The sequence below is a fragment of the Oncorhynchus keta genome, chromosome 35 (assembly GCF_023373465.1).
Source record: "Oncorhynchus keta strain PuntledgeMale-10-30-2019 chromosome 35, Oket_V2, whole genome shotgun sequence".
Classification (NCBI taxonomy): Eukaryota; Metazoa; Chordata; class Actinopteri; order Salmoniformes; family Salmonidae; genus Oncorhynchus; species Oncorhynchus keta.
The window spans coordinates 27921246-27935536 of NC_068455.1; the positions used below are offsets into that span (position 1 = coordinate 27921246).

Consider the following 14291-nt stretch of genomic DNA (forward strand, 5'->3'; position numbering starts at 1 on the left):
ATAGTGAAAGCCTGTGCTTATGCTAGAGCTCGTATTGTACAAAGCAAGAGAGAGCTACTCAAAAATAGTTCTGAACCAAAGTAAATACTATAAATAGCCAGAATAAATCCCATGGAGAACAAGGTCAGTAATGATGAGAAATACAGAACACAGACTGCCCAGAAGGCTCCGGTGATTCATGATAAATTAACTGTACAGGAGGGAGGCAAAGTCATGGAGGAGAGCAGTAACCGTCCGTCCATGCATCCGTCCGTCTGTCTGTGTGACTCCAATCAACGGGAGCTTTACGTGGATTCATCCAGAAACACCATCATGGCACGGTGGGTGGCCAACCAAATGGTAAACTCTCCGGCCACGCCATGACCCACATTAATCTGTCGTGTATCCTCCAATCAGAAAATATGCTATGAAACAGATTTGATATCTGCATATTCTCTTCCAATCCATGAAGGTTGAAAGGGGTTTCAAATTTGTCTGCCTTGCCTCACAGTCAAAATGCCCTTGACTGTGGCCATTGAGCAAGAAACATGATCCTTCTTCAGGACGTTGCAGAATTGTTCGATCTCAGCCTGTGACATTAGTCAGAGGGACTTTCCGGTTGTCCATGTTCTCTACTGAGTTTCAGTCTAGCTTTAAAGCATTTAGACTGGAAGAAGGGTAATGGATGAGTTTGGATGACAATGAAACAAAGAGAATTTTTTTTAAACATAGATAATGTTTAAACAAAAATATAGGAAGGTGGTGTGGGACAGAGAGAGAGAAAAAGAGTGATAAAAAGTATGAGAGAGAGAGAGAGAGAGAAACAGAGAGACAAAGAGCATAAACATTACAGTGAAAGGGGAGCTGATGAAAAGCAACTGAACTCGTAACATGCGGCCCCTGGCCTCCGACTGCTGTTCTAATGCATGCTGCTGGCCAGGCAATCATGCACAATAGAATGAACAAAGCTGGGACCGACACAAGCAACACAGTCCGATGTGACACACAGCTCAAAACAATGATTCAGTGGTGTGGGACCATATAAAATATCTGAATATTATGTGATAAAAATCAAGATATTGCCACTAACAAATAAAACAAACAGTTTTCTATCCAACTGGCGAGAGATTTTCAGAAAAATATTCTAAAATCTGCATAAAATCAATATGCGCATTTTCCGACCAGGTGTGTTTCCATCAAACTGACTTGTTTTGCAGATAAAATGGCCTGTGCGTGATGACGTGGCGTACACTTTTTTTTTTTTTTTTAAGCACTTTGGCGGTCAAGTTCCCATGACGAAAATGTTTTTAATTGCATTTCCAACTCCACTGATGGTTTGTCACAAAAACAACTGGTCTGATAATAGCAAACAAGTTTGCTGATAAAGATATGGAAAAGAGCAAGATCATTTTATTTGATCATTGGCAGCCAAGCACTGATCATCATGTCACAAGCAATCAAATAAGAGCCTACCCTCCATATTTAGCGTTTGGGCAATTTGCATGATCACTGTGCACTTTACCAGCATGTGAAGTTCATAACTTATTTAATCTGCTTATTAAGCGTAATGCTTTTCCTTGTCGTGGTGGTAGGCCTACAACAGCCTGATGTGATTCTATCAATATTGGCATTATCACCTCTATTCATTTTTCTGAAACAAGAAGTTCCCATGTCAAACGAACAAATTGTCTATCGACATTTATGAAATTGCACCATCATCTCCTGTTTCCATCAGCCCTGTCATGACTTTATGTGTCAGGTTATTCATCCACATGAAACGGTTGGATGGAAATCTGGTTATTGACAGTCAAACATTCACTCCACAAAACAAAATTACTCTCCTCCTCCCACGCACACATTTCTCTGCTGCTGCCACTCAACCTTTAACCCCGTGGGGCCAGTGACCCAGGCAGACTCTTCCCTCCCATTCATCCCCAACACAAGCTAATCAAACCCAGACCGGCCACTCTCTCTCCCCGCTCTTCATCAATCTTATTTCAGTCTTTCTTTCAGCACTGTATTACTCCTACTCTCCCCTGCACCAATCATCCAGACAGCCTAGAGTGATGGTGGGGTGAGAGAGAGAAAGCGAGACAGAAAGTGAGAAGAGAAAGAGTCACCGATGGTGAGAGGGCAGTAAATCTCATTTGACAGACAGACAAACTAGAGCAGTCCAGAGAAGTTTGTTGCATTCCTGTCCAAAGGCACCTTGAAAACTGGCAGGAACACACACATACTGTATCGCTCACCCCTACACCACACACAGAGCTCCCCTTAAATGTGTCTGTTAAATGTGTCTGCATCACTGTAACATCAGTATTGTCAACATCCAGCTCATTCACTAGCTGCCTGCAGATTGTACAATGGGATTGAAAAACAATACCTAACAACGAAATGTTGACTGGTTTACAACTGCCAGACATCGAGAATGATGACCACATACATGACAGGTAGCATCACAACTGCATTTAAATATTCAAATGAGTAAAACAAATAAACATCAACAGTTAAGTCTCAATGATCGTATCTCTCCCGCATGTGTGGCAGAAACTCATCACGTTCTATTAAAAGCTGTGTCGATCAGTGTAAATGGTTGTTTTCCGAGCGATCACTGTCAACGCAGCAGAACAACTCGGAGATCTAGGCTCCCGTGGGCCCACGTGACTGTCCGAGATCGAGAGCGAGAGAACCACTACCACAGGGCCAAAACAAACATCTGCAAACAATATTAAGAGGCCAATCTTAAAACCCAAGGAAAAAGTGTGTAATTGCGTGTGTGTTTAAGATTCCCAAAAAGTCCCCTGTGACACTATAGTAAAACTATTGGGACCATCCATCTTAATAAAACAGCAGGGGAGGATAACTTGTCCCTCACTACTCCCTTCTAGTTATCCCTACTCCGGTACGGTCCACATCAGGTTTAAGATCACACCATCTTTATTCAACTCTCAAGATACTGAATTAGCCAGCCATTGTCGCCAGCATATGATTGTAAAAAAGCAACCCACATTCAAACATGGGAGCTACTTAGTCAGTGTTCAAGGCCAAGCCTAATTAACATCCGGGCACGAGATCTGATCACACACACACACACACACACAACCCCCAGGGAGCCACTACCTACGCCACACACAGTCCACTTGCTCTCGTGAGCAGCCCCTCTCTATCACTCCAACTGTGGAGCTCTGCGGGACATCCCAAGATCGCTGGAGACAAAACCCCCCCACCCCCTTGGGTAGCCTAACTTCAGCTGAGCTCTATGTAACCCAGGCAGAGCCACAGGGGGCTCCATTCACTAATGGCCCGGTGATAATTGCTGCAATCACAACAGAGTGAGGTGGCGGAAGTAAGACGGCCACTGTGTGGAATTGTATTGGGGATAAGTCTAATGACCAGAGTTAGGATGAACTGCACCAGCGAGCGAGAGGGTAAAATCCTCCCGCGTGTGATCCTCCTGCCTCCCTCACCCTCTCTGCCACCCCTACCCGGTCACGGATGGTGCTTCTGTGTGGATAAAAAGCTTTGTGGCCCCCTCTGGCCCACTGAGCACAAGTAGCAAGTGTAAACGCTCCTGCCTTTGCAGTGCCTCCCCTTCCCTCGGAGGGTTAAATATAACCATCCTGCAGGCAGCAGCTGCACCAGCGCAAAGCCCTTAAAGCTGACAACTATCCTCTGGGCTGGGCCGGCCTGCCTGTAGGGTTCTGGGGCCAAGCAAAACAAGGCCAAACCAGAGGCAGGGGCACAAGTGTGAATGAATGCCCACAGATGGTGCCAATCGGGGGGTACTATCCTTTACCCCAAAAGTCATCTCCCAAACCCCCAGCCCACACATCCCCGCCCCGCAGCCATGGGACTCCGTGCCAACAATGGAATATAAGAGCAAAGGTGCAAAGGTGAAGGGTCGAGCCCTCTCCCACATAAAACAAGCCACAACCCCTTTGAGATGTGAATGACACACTAGTCAAAATGAATGTCAATCACGTTGGTGGGGTATAAAGGGAAACATACTACTAACATATACAACCACACGTTTAGATACCCGTGTTAATACACATAATGTGAAGTGTTTAAAAGAAAAAGAAGAAGTCAGAGCAATGGCTAAGTGGAGCAGCAAGAGAAGGAACATATCACAGCATTGAGAGAAGAAATGAAGTGGGTGATTAAGACTCAAGAGTGAAAGAGAAAGAGTGAGGGGAAAGTAGCTGTGTGGTGTAGCTGTAGCAGACTGCCTCCACAGTAGAACAGGTTGAGCCAGTCTGCCAGACAGTGCTTGGCTTGGCCTTGAATGAGGAGCATGACTACCCAACAAAGGTCACTGCAGAGGACCGCTATGAAAAACAGGCCAGGGCAAACACACACCGAATGTGTGTTCACTAAGGCCCTTAGATTCCATTCTATGGAGTCAAGCCTAAGAGGACCCTGAGAATTTTAGCAAGGTACACATCTGTGTTAAGGGATAAACATCCCACATGCATTTGACCAAGTATTAGTTTTGCTCTCATCAAGAACGCACGTCAGCCTTGTCAGGCATGTCAGCTGCTCTGCTGGCCACGAGGGGTGCATCTCACCCCTGTGGCAGTGGGACGTTTTATTTAAGATGGCGCTGAAAGCTGGACCAAGGTGGAGATTCTCTACAGGTCAACAGCAAGCAGGCATGGAAGACTGTTCTAGTCGGTCTGTGTGTGTGTGAGACAGCTGCAACACAACACTTAACAGACATCTACACACACAGTTACCTAGGCTACTTCCATGAACCAGTGGATAATTGAACTAAAGTAACACAATTTAACCAAGGTTTAATTTTGCAAACAAGCTTGGCTATGGCAGACTATAGCTATCAGACTACAACAACATGAGGAAGAGAGCCATCATCAATAGCTAGTTTCAGCATGGAAGGGTTACCTCCCACACATCATATTTCTTTTGATTTCAACAGATGTCTACTTTAAAAAGAGAACACGCTTCACTTTGGTCTTCGAAGGATGTTTGCCCAGGCTGGGTAACGTGTGTGTGTGTGTAGAGTACACGGATGTGTGTGTGTTTGAGAGACATCAAGGCAGGGAGTGAGAGTCTCTCTTTGTTCAGTGGAGTGCTACAAAGTCAGGGATTACCCAGACTGACTTAGGACCATTCAAGTTCACAAGTACAGTGAAATGCCTTTCTAGCAAGCTCTAACCCCGAAAATGCAGTAAGCAATAACAATGTAATACTAAAAATACCACAAGGTAGAACAAAAACATACAATAAATAAACATGAGGAAGTAAGCTATATACAGGGTCAGTTCCAATGCCATGTTTACAAAGATACTGGAGTGATGAAGGTAGACAGTGTAGGTATAGGGGTAAAGTGATGAGGCATCAGGATATACAGTGCATTTGGAAAGTATTCAGACCTCTACACATTTTCCACTTTGTTATGTTACAGCCTTGGGTTTTTAGAAATTGAAAGTTTGTTAAAAATAAAAAAACAGAAATACCTTATTTACATAAGTATTCAGACCCTTTGCTATGAGACTGAAATTGAGCTCAGGTGCATCCTGTTTCAATTGATCATCCTTTGAGATGTTTCTACAACTTGATTGGAGTCCACCTGTAGTAAATTCAATTGATTGGACATGATTTGGAAAGGCACACACACCTGTCAAAGTTGACAGTGCATGTCAGAACAAAAAACAAGCCATGAGGTTGAAGGAATTGTCCGTAGAGCTCCAAGACAGGATCGTGTCGAGGCACAGATCTGGAGGAAGGGTACGAAACAAATTGAAGCTCCCCAAGAACACAGTGGCCTCCATCATTCTTAAATGGAAATAGTTTGGAACCACCAAGACGCTTCCTTCAGCTGGCCGCCAAGCCAAACTGAGAAATCGGAGGAGAAGGGCTGCATCACATCCGGCTGTGATTGGGAGTCCCATAGGGCAGCGCACAACTGGCCCAGCATCGTCCAGGTTTGGCTGTCATTGTAAATAAAAATGTGTTCTTAACTGACTTGCCTAGTTAAATGAAGGTTAAACAGGGGTTGTCAGGAAGGTGACCAGAACCCAGTGGTCACTGACAGAGCTCCTCTGTGGAGATGGAAGAATGTTCCAGAAGGACAACCATCTCTGCAGCACTCCACCAAATCAGGCTTTTATGGTAGAGTGGCCTTTCAGAAGCCACTCCTCGGGTAAAAAGACACCACAGCCCGTTTGGAGTTTGCCAAAAGGCACCGAAAGGACTCTCAGACAATAAGAAACAAGATTATATGGTCTGATGAAACCAAGATTGAACTCTTTGGCCTGAATGCAAGCGTAACATCTGGAGGAAACTTGGGACGATCCCTACAGTGAAACATGGTGGTGGCATCATGCTGTTGGGATGTTTTTCAGCAGCAGGGACTGGGAGACTAGTCAGGATTAAGGGAAAGATGAATGGAGCAAAGTACAGAGAGATCCTTGATGAAGTCCTGAGTGCTCTGGAGCAGGTTATCAGACTGGGGCGAAAATTCACCTTCCAACAGGACAACGACCGAAAGCACACAGCCAAGACAAACGCAAAAGAGGCTACGGGACAAGTCTCAAAGTCCTTGATCGAACATCTCTGGAGAGACCTGAAAATAGCTGTGCAGAGACGCTCCCCATCCAACCTGACAGAGCTTGAGAGGATCTGCAGAGAATAATGGGAGAAACTCTCCAAATACAGGTGTGCCAAGCTTGTAGCATCATACACAACAAGACTCGAGGCTGTAATCACTGCCAAAGCTGCTTCAACAAAGTACTGAGTAAAGGGTCTGAATACTCATGGAAATGTGATAGTTTTTTTTTTTTTTTTGCAAAAATGTCTAAATGTCTTTGCTTTGTCATTATGGGTTAGTGTGTGTAGATTGAGGGTGAAAACAACCATTTAATCCATTTTAGAATAAGGCTGTAACAAAATATGGAAAAGGTCAAGTGGTCTGAATACTTCACAAATGCACTGTATGATAAGAACAGAGTAGCAGCAGCATATATGATGATTGTTTGAGTGTGGGTGCATGTGTGTAAAGCAGGGTTTCCGTTAACCTACAGTTGCCGGCTTTTGGCCGCATTTTTATTTTTAAGCTGCAAATATATATAATGCTGGCCAAACCGGGATATTTTAGATTTTTGTTGCAAAAAAAAGGCTCTTTATTCATTGATGGAAATACCAGTGAATGGAAATACATTTGACCGTCATGCCTATCGGTCTTTATCCCGCACAACTATCACATGTTCAGAGCAAACAGAGCCCATCTATTGTGGAATTTCTCCTGCTGCTCCTCTGCTGGTTGCTGCTGGAGTAAAACATGCTTTTAAATCAACCCATTCAGTGTGCAACAATTCTAAAGGCAATCGCATGTTAAAAACAGTTTTAGTGCATGATTAAAAATAGCTACCATTTTTATTTCTCAACTGGTAATTTAAGCGTGCCTCCCAATCACCATTCAAGTGCAGGCAACAGGCTATCAGCGCTGGAGGCCGTATGCATTTTGAAAACATACTTAATTGTTTGAAATCTGAATGTATTTCTCATATTATGAGGAATGTCTTACCTTGCTTCAAAGTAGACAAAAGCTAAATCCAACCATGGAAACGTGGAGGCAATTATTTTCTAAATACTTCATAGGCGGCACGTGAGTTTCAAGTTTGTGCAAGTTAACAATTTATCATGACATTTCTACTGTTCTGCGTGCCAGTTATGTTTTTCATGTGCATTTTTGTGAAACATTTTAATTTCAATAACAGTTTATTTGCTCAAAAATTGTCATGTGGTAATCATAAAAATCTGAATCTAAATTAATGTTAAAGTCAACTATGCGAAATCACCAGCCTCTGCCATATGGACACTGATACACCGTGATCCATTGGCAACTAAATAAATTAGCAAATGGAACTCATAGCCTATATGTCAATGCAGCAGTAGGCCAATAACTTCCATTGCTCTTTCACACCAAGGATTGGTGATTATCGTAAATATTTTTTTAATTGCTTACTGAGGAACTACACTCGGCCAGTTTATTAGGTACACCACCCCATTCACGAAAATACAGAGTTCCTACAGAGTGAGTCACGTGGCCGTGGCTTGCTATATAAAAGCAGGCAGACAGGCATCGAGCCATTCAGTAATTGTTTGATTGAGCGTTAGAATGGGCAAAATGAGGGACCTAAGCGACTTCGAGAGTGGTATGATCGTCGGTGCCAAGTGCGCTGGATCCAGTACCTCAAACATCCACTCTCCTTGGCTTTTCAACTACAACAGTGTCTAGGGTTTACTGACAATGATGCGACAAGCAAAAAAAACATCCAGTCAGCAGCAGTCATGTGCGCGATAGCTCGCTGATGAGGGAGGTCGAAGGAGAATGTCAAGAATTTTGCAAGCTAACAGGCGGGACACAAACAGTAAAATAACGGCGCCATACAACAGTGGTGTGCAGAACGACATTTCGGAATGGACAACTCGCTGATCCTTGCAAGAGACGACCACACCGGGTTCCTCTCCTATCTATACTGACAGCTCACCTTGGCCTGCCTGCCAGGAGAGACTCTTCAGTGTGAGGCCAAACCCCCTGCTTCCACACCCCCAGAGGGGTGTCTGCTTCTATCTCCAGGATATGATAGTTAAGAGGAGCGAGAAGCGCCCTTCTTACAACCATGTGGTGCCTATAATTGATTAATGGCAAGATAATTCTCTTGCTCTCTCGCTCTCAAATAACAGCAACATGACTCTGCATCTTCTCTCTTTTGAATCCTACTTCAACAGGACACCAAAAATGAAGAGATAAATAAGCCGGCGTTCTCCAGGAATCAACTGCGACATCTTGAAACGCCACCAAGTCAGACAGCAGTCTTCTGGACTGAGGTGAGTGGAAAACAAAACCACACTGAAACCAAACTGAAGCCTCAACTGCTCTACCCCACCCCGAGTCAGAGTGAGGAGAAAGAGGGAGGAGGGAGGAGAAAGAGGGGTAAAAGTGACTGGAAAAAGCCAGAGTCCGAGCCAAGAGCAACAGCATCTTACAACCTTCTCTCCATCAGCAAGTAGCACTTAATGCTGCATATCCAGTCAGTTAGAGAGAACCACATCCTCCTGAAGCCAGCCATACTGGAGCAACTCTTTTTCCAACGGTGGAGGAAGACTGGACGGTGGTCATGTCTTTGGGTTTAAATGGATATCAAATAAACTCATGGTACAAATATATTGCCCAGAGGATTACCCATGCTAGCTGGGCTGATGAGACAGAATAAAAGGTTTCTAGATTCTGCAAGCAAAACTAGTATATAGGTATGCAAGTGTGTGTGGAGAAAGGCAGCTGGACAAAGAGAGAGACTTCACAATTCTGTCACGGATTTAGGACTAGTTGAGCAATAAGACAAGATTTCTCCCACGCAACATTGCACCCTGGGAAGTCAGCCACACCTCCCATATGGGCTTGTGGAGAGAAAGGTGGGGGGATATCGCTTTATCTCGTCATGGTATAATGAAAATAAACTAGTGTGAAGGAAAACATTGCCGTTGCCAAATGGAAGGAGGCCTCAACAGCTACTCTGAACAACAAAGCTGACAACTCAACCAAACACCTAGCCAGAGCCCTCATTCTGTCTCAGAGCTGCAGGTAGGAATGTGATGAAAATATGGATGAGATGAGGGCTTGTTCCCACACCAGGCAGAGAAGCGCACTAAGGGATTGGACACAGTGCACTGCAGCAACACTCTCCTTCAGGGGCTCCTCAACCATTAGCATGAATCTAAATCTAAACTGACCACCACTGTAATATGCTAACAATGAATTAGCATTTACCTAAATGGCAGTGCGTGTGCCCCATTAAGCTAGCCAGCATTGGGCTCTGTTTAAGTATGCTAACCATGCGTTACTATTGAGTGAAATCATGCAGGCAGAGTGTTCGTATGACCTTATCATGCTTTAAAGCTAGCTAAAATAGGCCGACCCAGGGTGCATGCTGGACATTCATTAGCATTTCTGTGTGGGTGCTGTTTGTATGCTAACTATGCGGTAGGCTTAAAGCATCCTTCACAGTCAGGACAGTCAGCGTGTTTACACGTGGCGTGTGGTACTCACCATAGGGATGCCGGTGGAGAAGATGGTGGTTTTGACCACCTGTTTCTGCTTCTCAATCTGGGTCTCCAGCTGGGCGGCCCGGTCCTTGTGTTGGGCCAGCAGGATGGTGGCGGGGACATGAGAGCGCTCCTGGAGGGGAACATATATTTATACCTGTATTTGTGTCATCATATTTCTGTGTGTGTGCGCGCATTTTCAAAAACCAGTGACTAGCCATGATCTCGCCTCAAGCAAAACCTGTATTTAAGCCAAGTAAAAGATGGGAGGAGCTTCAAAGACTGGCACCTGTAAATGAGATGTGTAACTTGGGAACCTCGGCGTTTACAATATCAATCACACACACACACACATCTCCCTATAACTGCACAACTAAGAAACCAAGGTGCTCTGAGGCTAGTCATTAAATTATTAATGCAGGCCAAGTTAAAAACAGTAGTATGTCGCTCTGCGCCATCATTACCTCCAAAAAGACAATGCATGGTGATCAGATGGAGCAGGACGTTAATGTCGAGGTATACAGGCGGTATGGACAGAACTGGGAGTGTTTTCATCACTAGGCAGGAAGGAAAGTGTGGCGCAGAATAATGAACAGCTGGAGGTGATCAACCGATGTATCCTTATCAGGATCTATTGCAAACACTATCAGTCTATAATGATCGTGTGTGTGTGTGTGTGACCCCGACCCTCAGAGATTGCTAGTGTAAATGCCAACACACAGCAGCATGTCCCCGGGGGCTGACTGCTCATCTCCCAACAGACGAGGCCCAGTGTTTAAACAAACAAACAGCTCAAACTGCTATCTGTGATCGCGCTTTACCAGGCAGCTCTTCAGGGACAATCCCTTCCAGAGCCTGTTGCTAAATAACAGCTTTGCACACTTGGCATTCTCTCAACCAGCTTTGAGGTAGTCACCTTGAATGCATTTCAATTAACAGGAGTGCCTTGTTAAGAGTTCCTTTGTGGAATTGTTTTCCTTCTTAATGTGTTTGAGTCAAACAATTGTGTTGTGACAAGGTAGGGGTGGTATACATAAGATTAGAGGTCGACCAATTAAATCGTAATGGCCAATTTAATTAGGGCCAATTTCAAGTTTTCATAACAACCGGAAATTGGTATTTTTGGACACCGATTTGGATTTTTTTGTTTTGTTTAACTAGGCAAGTCAGTTAAAAACATTCTTATTTTCAATTACGGCCTTGGAACGGTGAGTTAACTGCCTCGTTCAGGGGCAGAACGACTGATTTTTACCTTGTCAGCTCAGGGGATTCAATCTTGCAACCTAGCGCACGCTAATAGCATTTCAAATGTCACTCGCTCTAAGCCTGTGGTTGTTTCCCTTGCTCTGCATGGGTAACGCTGCTTCGAGTGTGACTGTTGTCGATGTGTTCCTGGTTCGAGCCCAGGTAGGAGTGAGGAGAGGGATGGAAGCTATACTGTTACACTGGCAATACTAAAGTGCCTATAAGAGCACCCAATAGTCAAAGGTTAATGAAACACAAATGGTATAGTCGGAAATAGTCCTATAATTCCTATAATAACTACAACCTAAAACTTCTTACCTGGGAATATTGAAGACTCATGTTAAAAGGAACCACAAGCTTTCATATGTTGTCATGATCTGAGCAAGGAACTTAAAAGTTAGCTTTCTTACATGGCACATATTGCACTTTTACTTTCTTCTCCAACACTTTGTTTTTGCATTATTTAAACCAAATTGAACATGTTTCATTATTTATTTGAGGATAAATTGATTTTATTGATGTATTATATTAAGGTGAAATAAGTGTTCATTCAGTATTGTTGTAATTGTCATTATTACAAATAAATAAATAAATACAAATCAGCCGATTAATCAGTATCAGCTTTTTTTGGTCCTCCAATAATCGGTATCGGCGTCGAAAAATCATAAAATCGGTCGACCTCTACATAAGCGCCCTATTTCGTAAAAGACCAAGTCCATATTATGGCAAGAACAGCTCAAATAAGCAAAGAGAAACAACAGTCAATCATAACTTTAAGACATGAGGTCATTCAAAATGGAACATTTTCAGAACTTTGAAAGTTTCTTCAAGTGCAGTCGCAAAAACCAAGCAGTATGATGAAACTGGAAAGGAAAGGAAAGGAAGACCCAGAGTTCTCTGCTGCAGAGGATAAGTTCATTAGAGTTACCAGCCTCAGATTGCAGCCCAAATAAATGCTTCAGAGTTCAAGTAACAGACCCATCTCAACATCAACTGTTCAGAGGAGACTGTGAATCAGGCCTTCATGGTCAAATTGCTGCAAAGAAACACTAGTAAAGGACACCAATAAGAAGAAGAGACTTGCTTGGGCCAAGAAACACGAGCAATAGACAATTAGACCGGTGGAAATCTGTCCTTTGGCCTGATGAGTCCAAATTTGCAATTTTTGGTTCCAACCGCCGTGTCTTTGTGAGATGCAGAGTAGGTGAATGGATGATCTTCGCATGTGTGTTTCCTACTGGGAAGCATGGAGGAGGAGGTGTGATGGTGCTTTGCTGGTGACACTGTCAGTGATTTATTTAGAATTCAAGGCACACTTAACCAGCATGGCGACCACAAGATTCTGCTGCGATACGCCATCCCATCTGGTTTGCTCTATCATTTGTTTTTCAACAGGACAATGACCCAACACACCTCCAGACTGTATAAGGGCTATTTGACCTAGAAGGAGAGTGATGGAGTGCTGCATCAGATTACCTGGCCTTTACAGTCACCCGACCTCAACATAATTGAGATGGTTTGGGATGAGTTGGACCGCAGAGTGAAGGAAAAGCAGCCAACAAGTGCTCAGCATATGTGGGAACTCCTTCAAGATGGTTGGAAAAGCATTCCAGGTGAAGCTGGTTGAGAAAATGCCAAGCGTGTGCAAAGCTGTCATCAAGGCAAAGGGTGGCTACTTTGAAGAATCTCAAATATATTGTTTTAAAAAAGTGGTTACTACATGATTCCATGTGTGTCATTTCATAGTTTTAATGTCTTAAAGAAAAACCCTTGAATGAGTAAGTGTGTCCAAACAATTGACTGGTACTGTATGTCACCTGATTGTTTTCTCTATTTGCCTGTGTGGTGCTATGTGGCAATCTGTGTTTATTAGTGTGTGTGTGTGTGTGTGTCTCACCAGTTCATCCAGTAGAGCCTGCTTGCTCTTCCTCTTGGCCTGTAACTGTCTCTGTTCTTCCTGCAGAGTCTCCAGCCTGCGCTGCTCATTCCCCTGCTGCTCCAACAGCAGCAGCTCCTCCAACTCCTCCTGCTCTCGAGTCTGACAAAGAGAGGGAGAGAAAACAATCAATATCATAGTAGACAGAGTATTTCAGAGGAGGAGACAGAGGTTGAGAGAGGAAGCTTGACCATTTAGTACAACAGAATAATGCATAAGCCATGCGTTTCACCAGGCAAAGCAGAGTGAGTCAGTGTGGAGTTACAGGTACCCACCAGCTTGGCCTTGTTCTTCTGAATGATGTCTCTATTCTCTCTCTGGTAAGCCTCCATGATCTGTTTGGTCCCCTCCACCTCTAGGTTGTTGGTCAGGTTATAGACTGGAGAGAAGGGAGCAGGGCAGCCCTCTATCAACATACTAGCATGGACTTCACTTCAAATGATTTAGGACTGATACTGGAAATCAGATTTGGCACAAGATGAATTATGATGTTGCAAAGCATCTGACTAGATACTTATTTAATCAAAACGCATTGAATTAAGGTTTAATGTTGAAATTGTATATATCCCTATGTAAAATAAACAATAGAAACATAGGGTTTGCCAGTGCATTTCTCTTAAAGTAATTAGCCATGTTTCTGACGATGTAAGCATAGGGGACAGTAGGAGGTCCAACACATTGTCACAGTGCAAACACCATCTGACAGAAATCTCTGAGAATTGGCACAGAGAGACTGGTGTGTCTCTGACCCTGGCACTGAAGCCTGTAAAACATCCAGAGGCAAGGCCAGATCAATCAGGCTACATCCTTCCCTCTCTCCCCCCACCTCCTCTCACCGATCTCCTCCACTCGCTCCAAGTAGTCATTGTATTCTCTCAAGTTGGAGAAGTCAAAGTCTCTCTTGTTGTAACTGAGGGAGAAAGCGAAGAGTTATTATATGCATTAGGCTTAATGCTTGTATACAGACATTCCATTGAAACAGCAGAGCTAAAGAAATAAAGATGAGAGATGGATGGAATAAGAGGGGCTGAGAGGAAAAAGTATGGCAGGGAAAGAGCTTTCC

The 14291-nt window shown here is 43.9% G+C and overlaps 1 protein-coding gene across 2 annotated transcripts in view; it reads right to left on the bottom strand.

Moving 5' to 3' along the window:
• mnat1 (MNAT1 component of CDK activating kinase) overlaps nucleotides 1–14291 on the bottom strand; it is a 57308-nt gene that overhangs the window by 38183 nt on the left and 4834 nt on the right. For both annotated transcript variants that reach the window (XM_035752173.2, XM_035752172.1), the window contains 4 exons: nucleotides 14065–14138; nucleotides 13504–13607; nucleotides 13190–13330; nucleotides 10052–10180 (listed from right to left, as the gene is read on the bottom strand). In XM_035752173.2, coding sequence (XP_035608066.1) covers nucleotides 10052–10180; nucleotides 13190–13330; nucleotides 13504–13607; nucleotides 14065–14138 — 448 coding nt within the window. The remainder of the gene's footprint in view (nucleotides 1–10051; nucleotides 10181–13189; nucleotides 13331–13503; nucleotides 13608–14064; nucleotides 14139–14291) is intronic.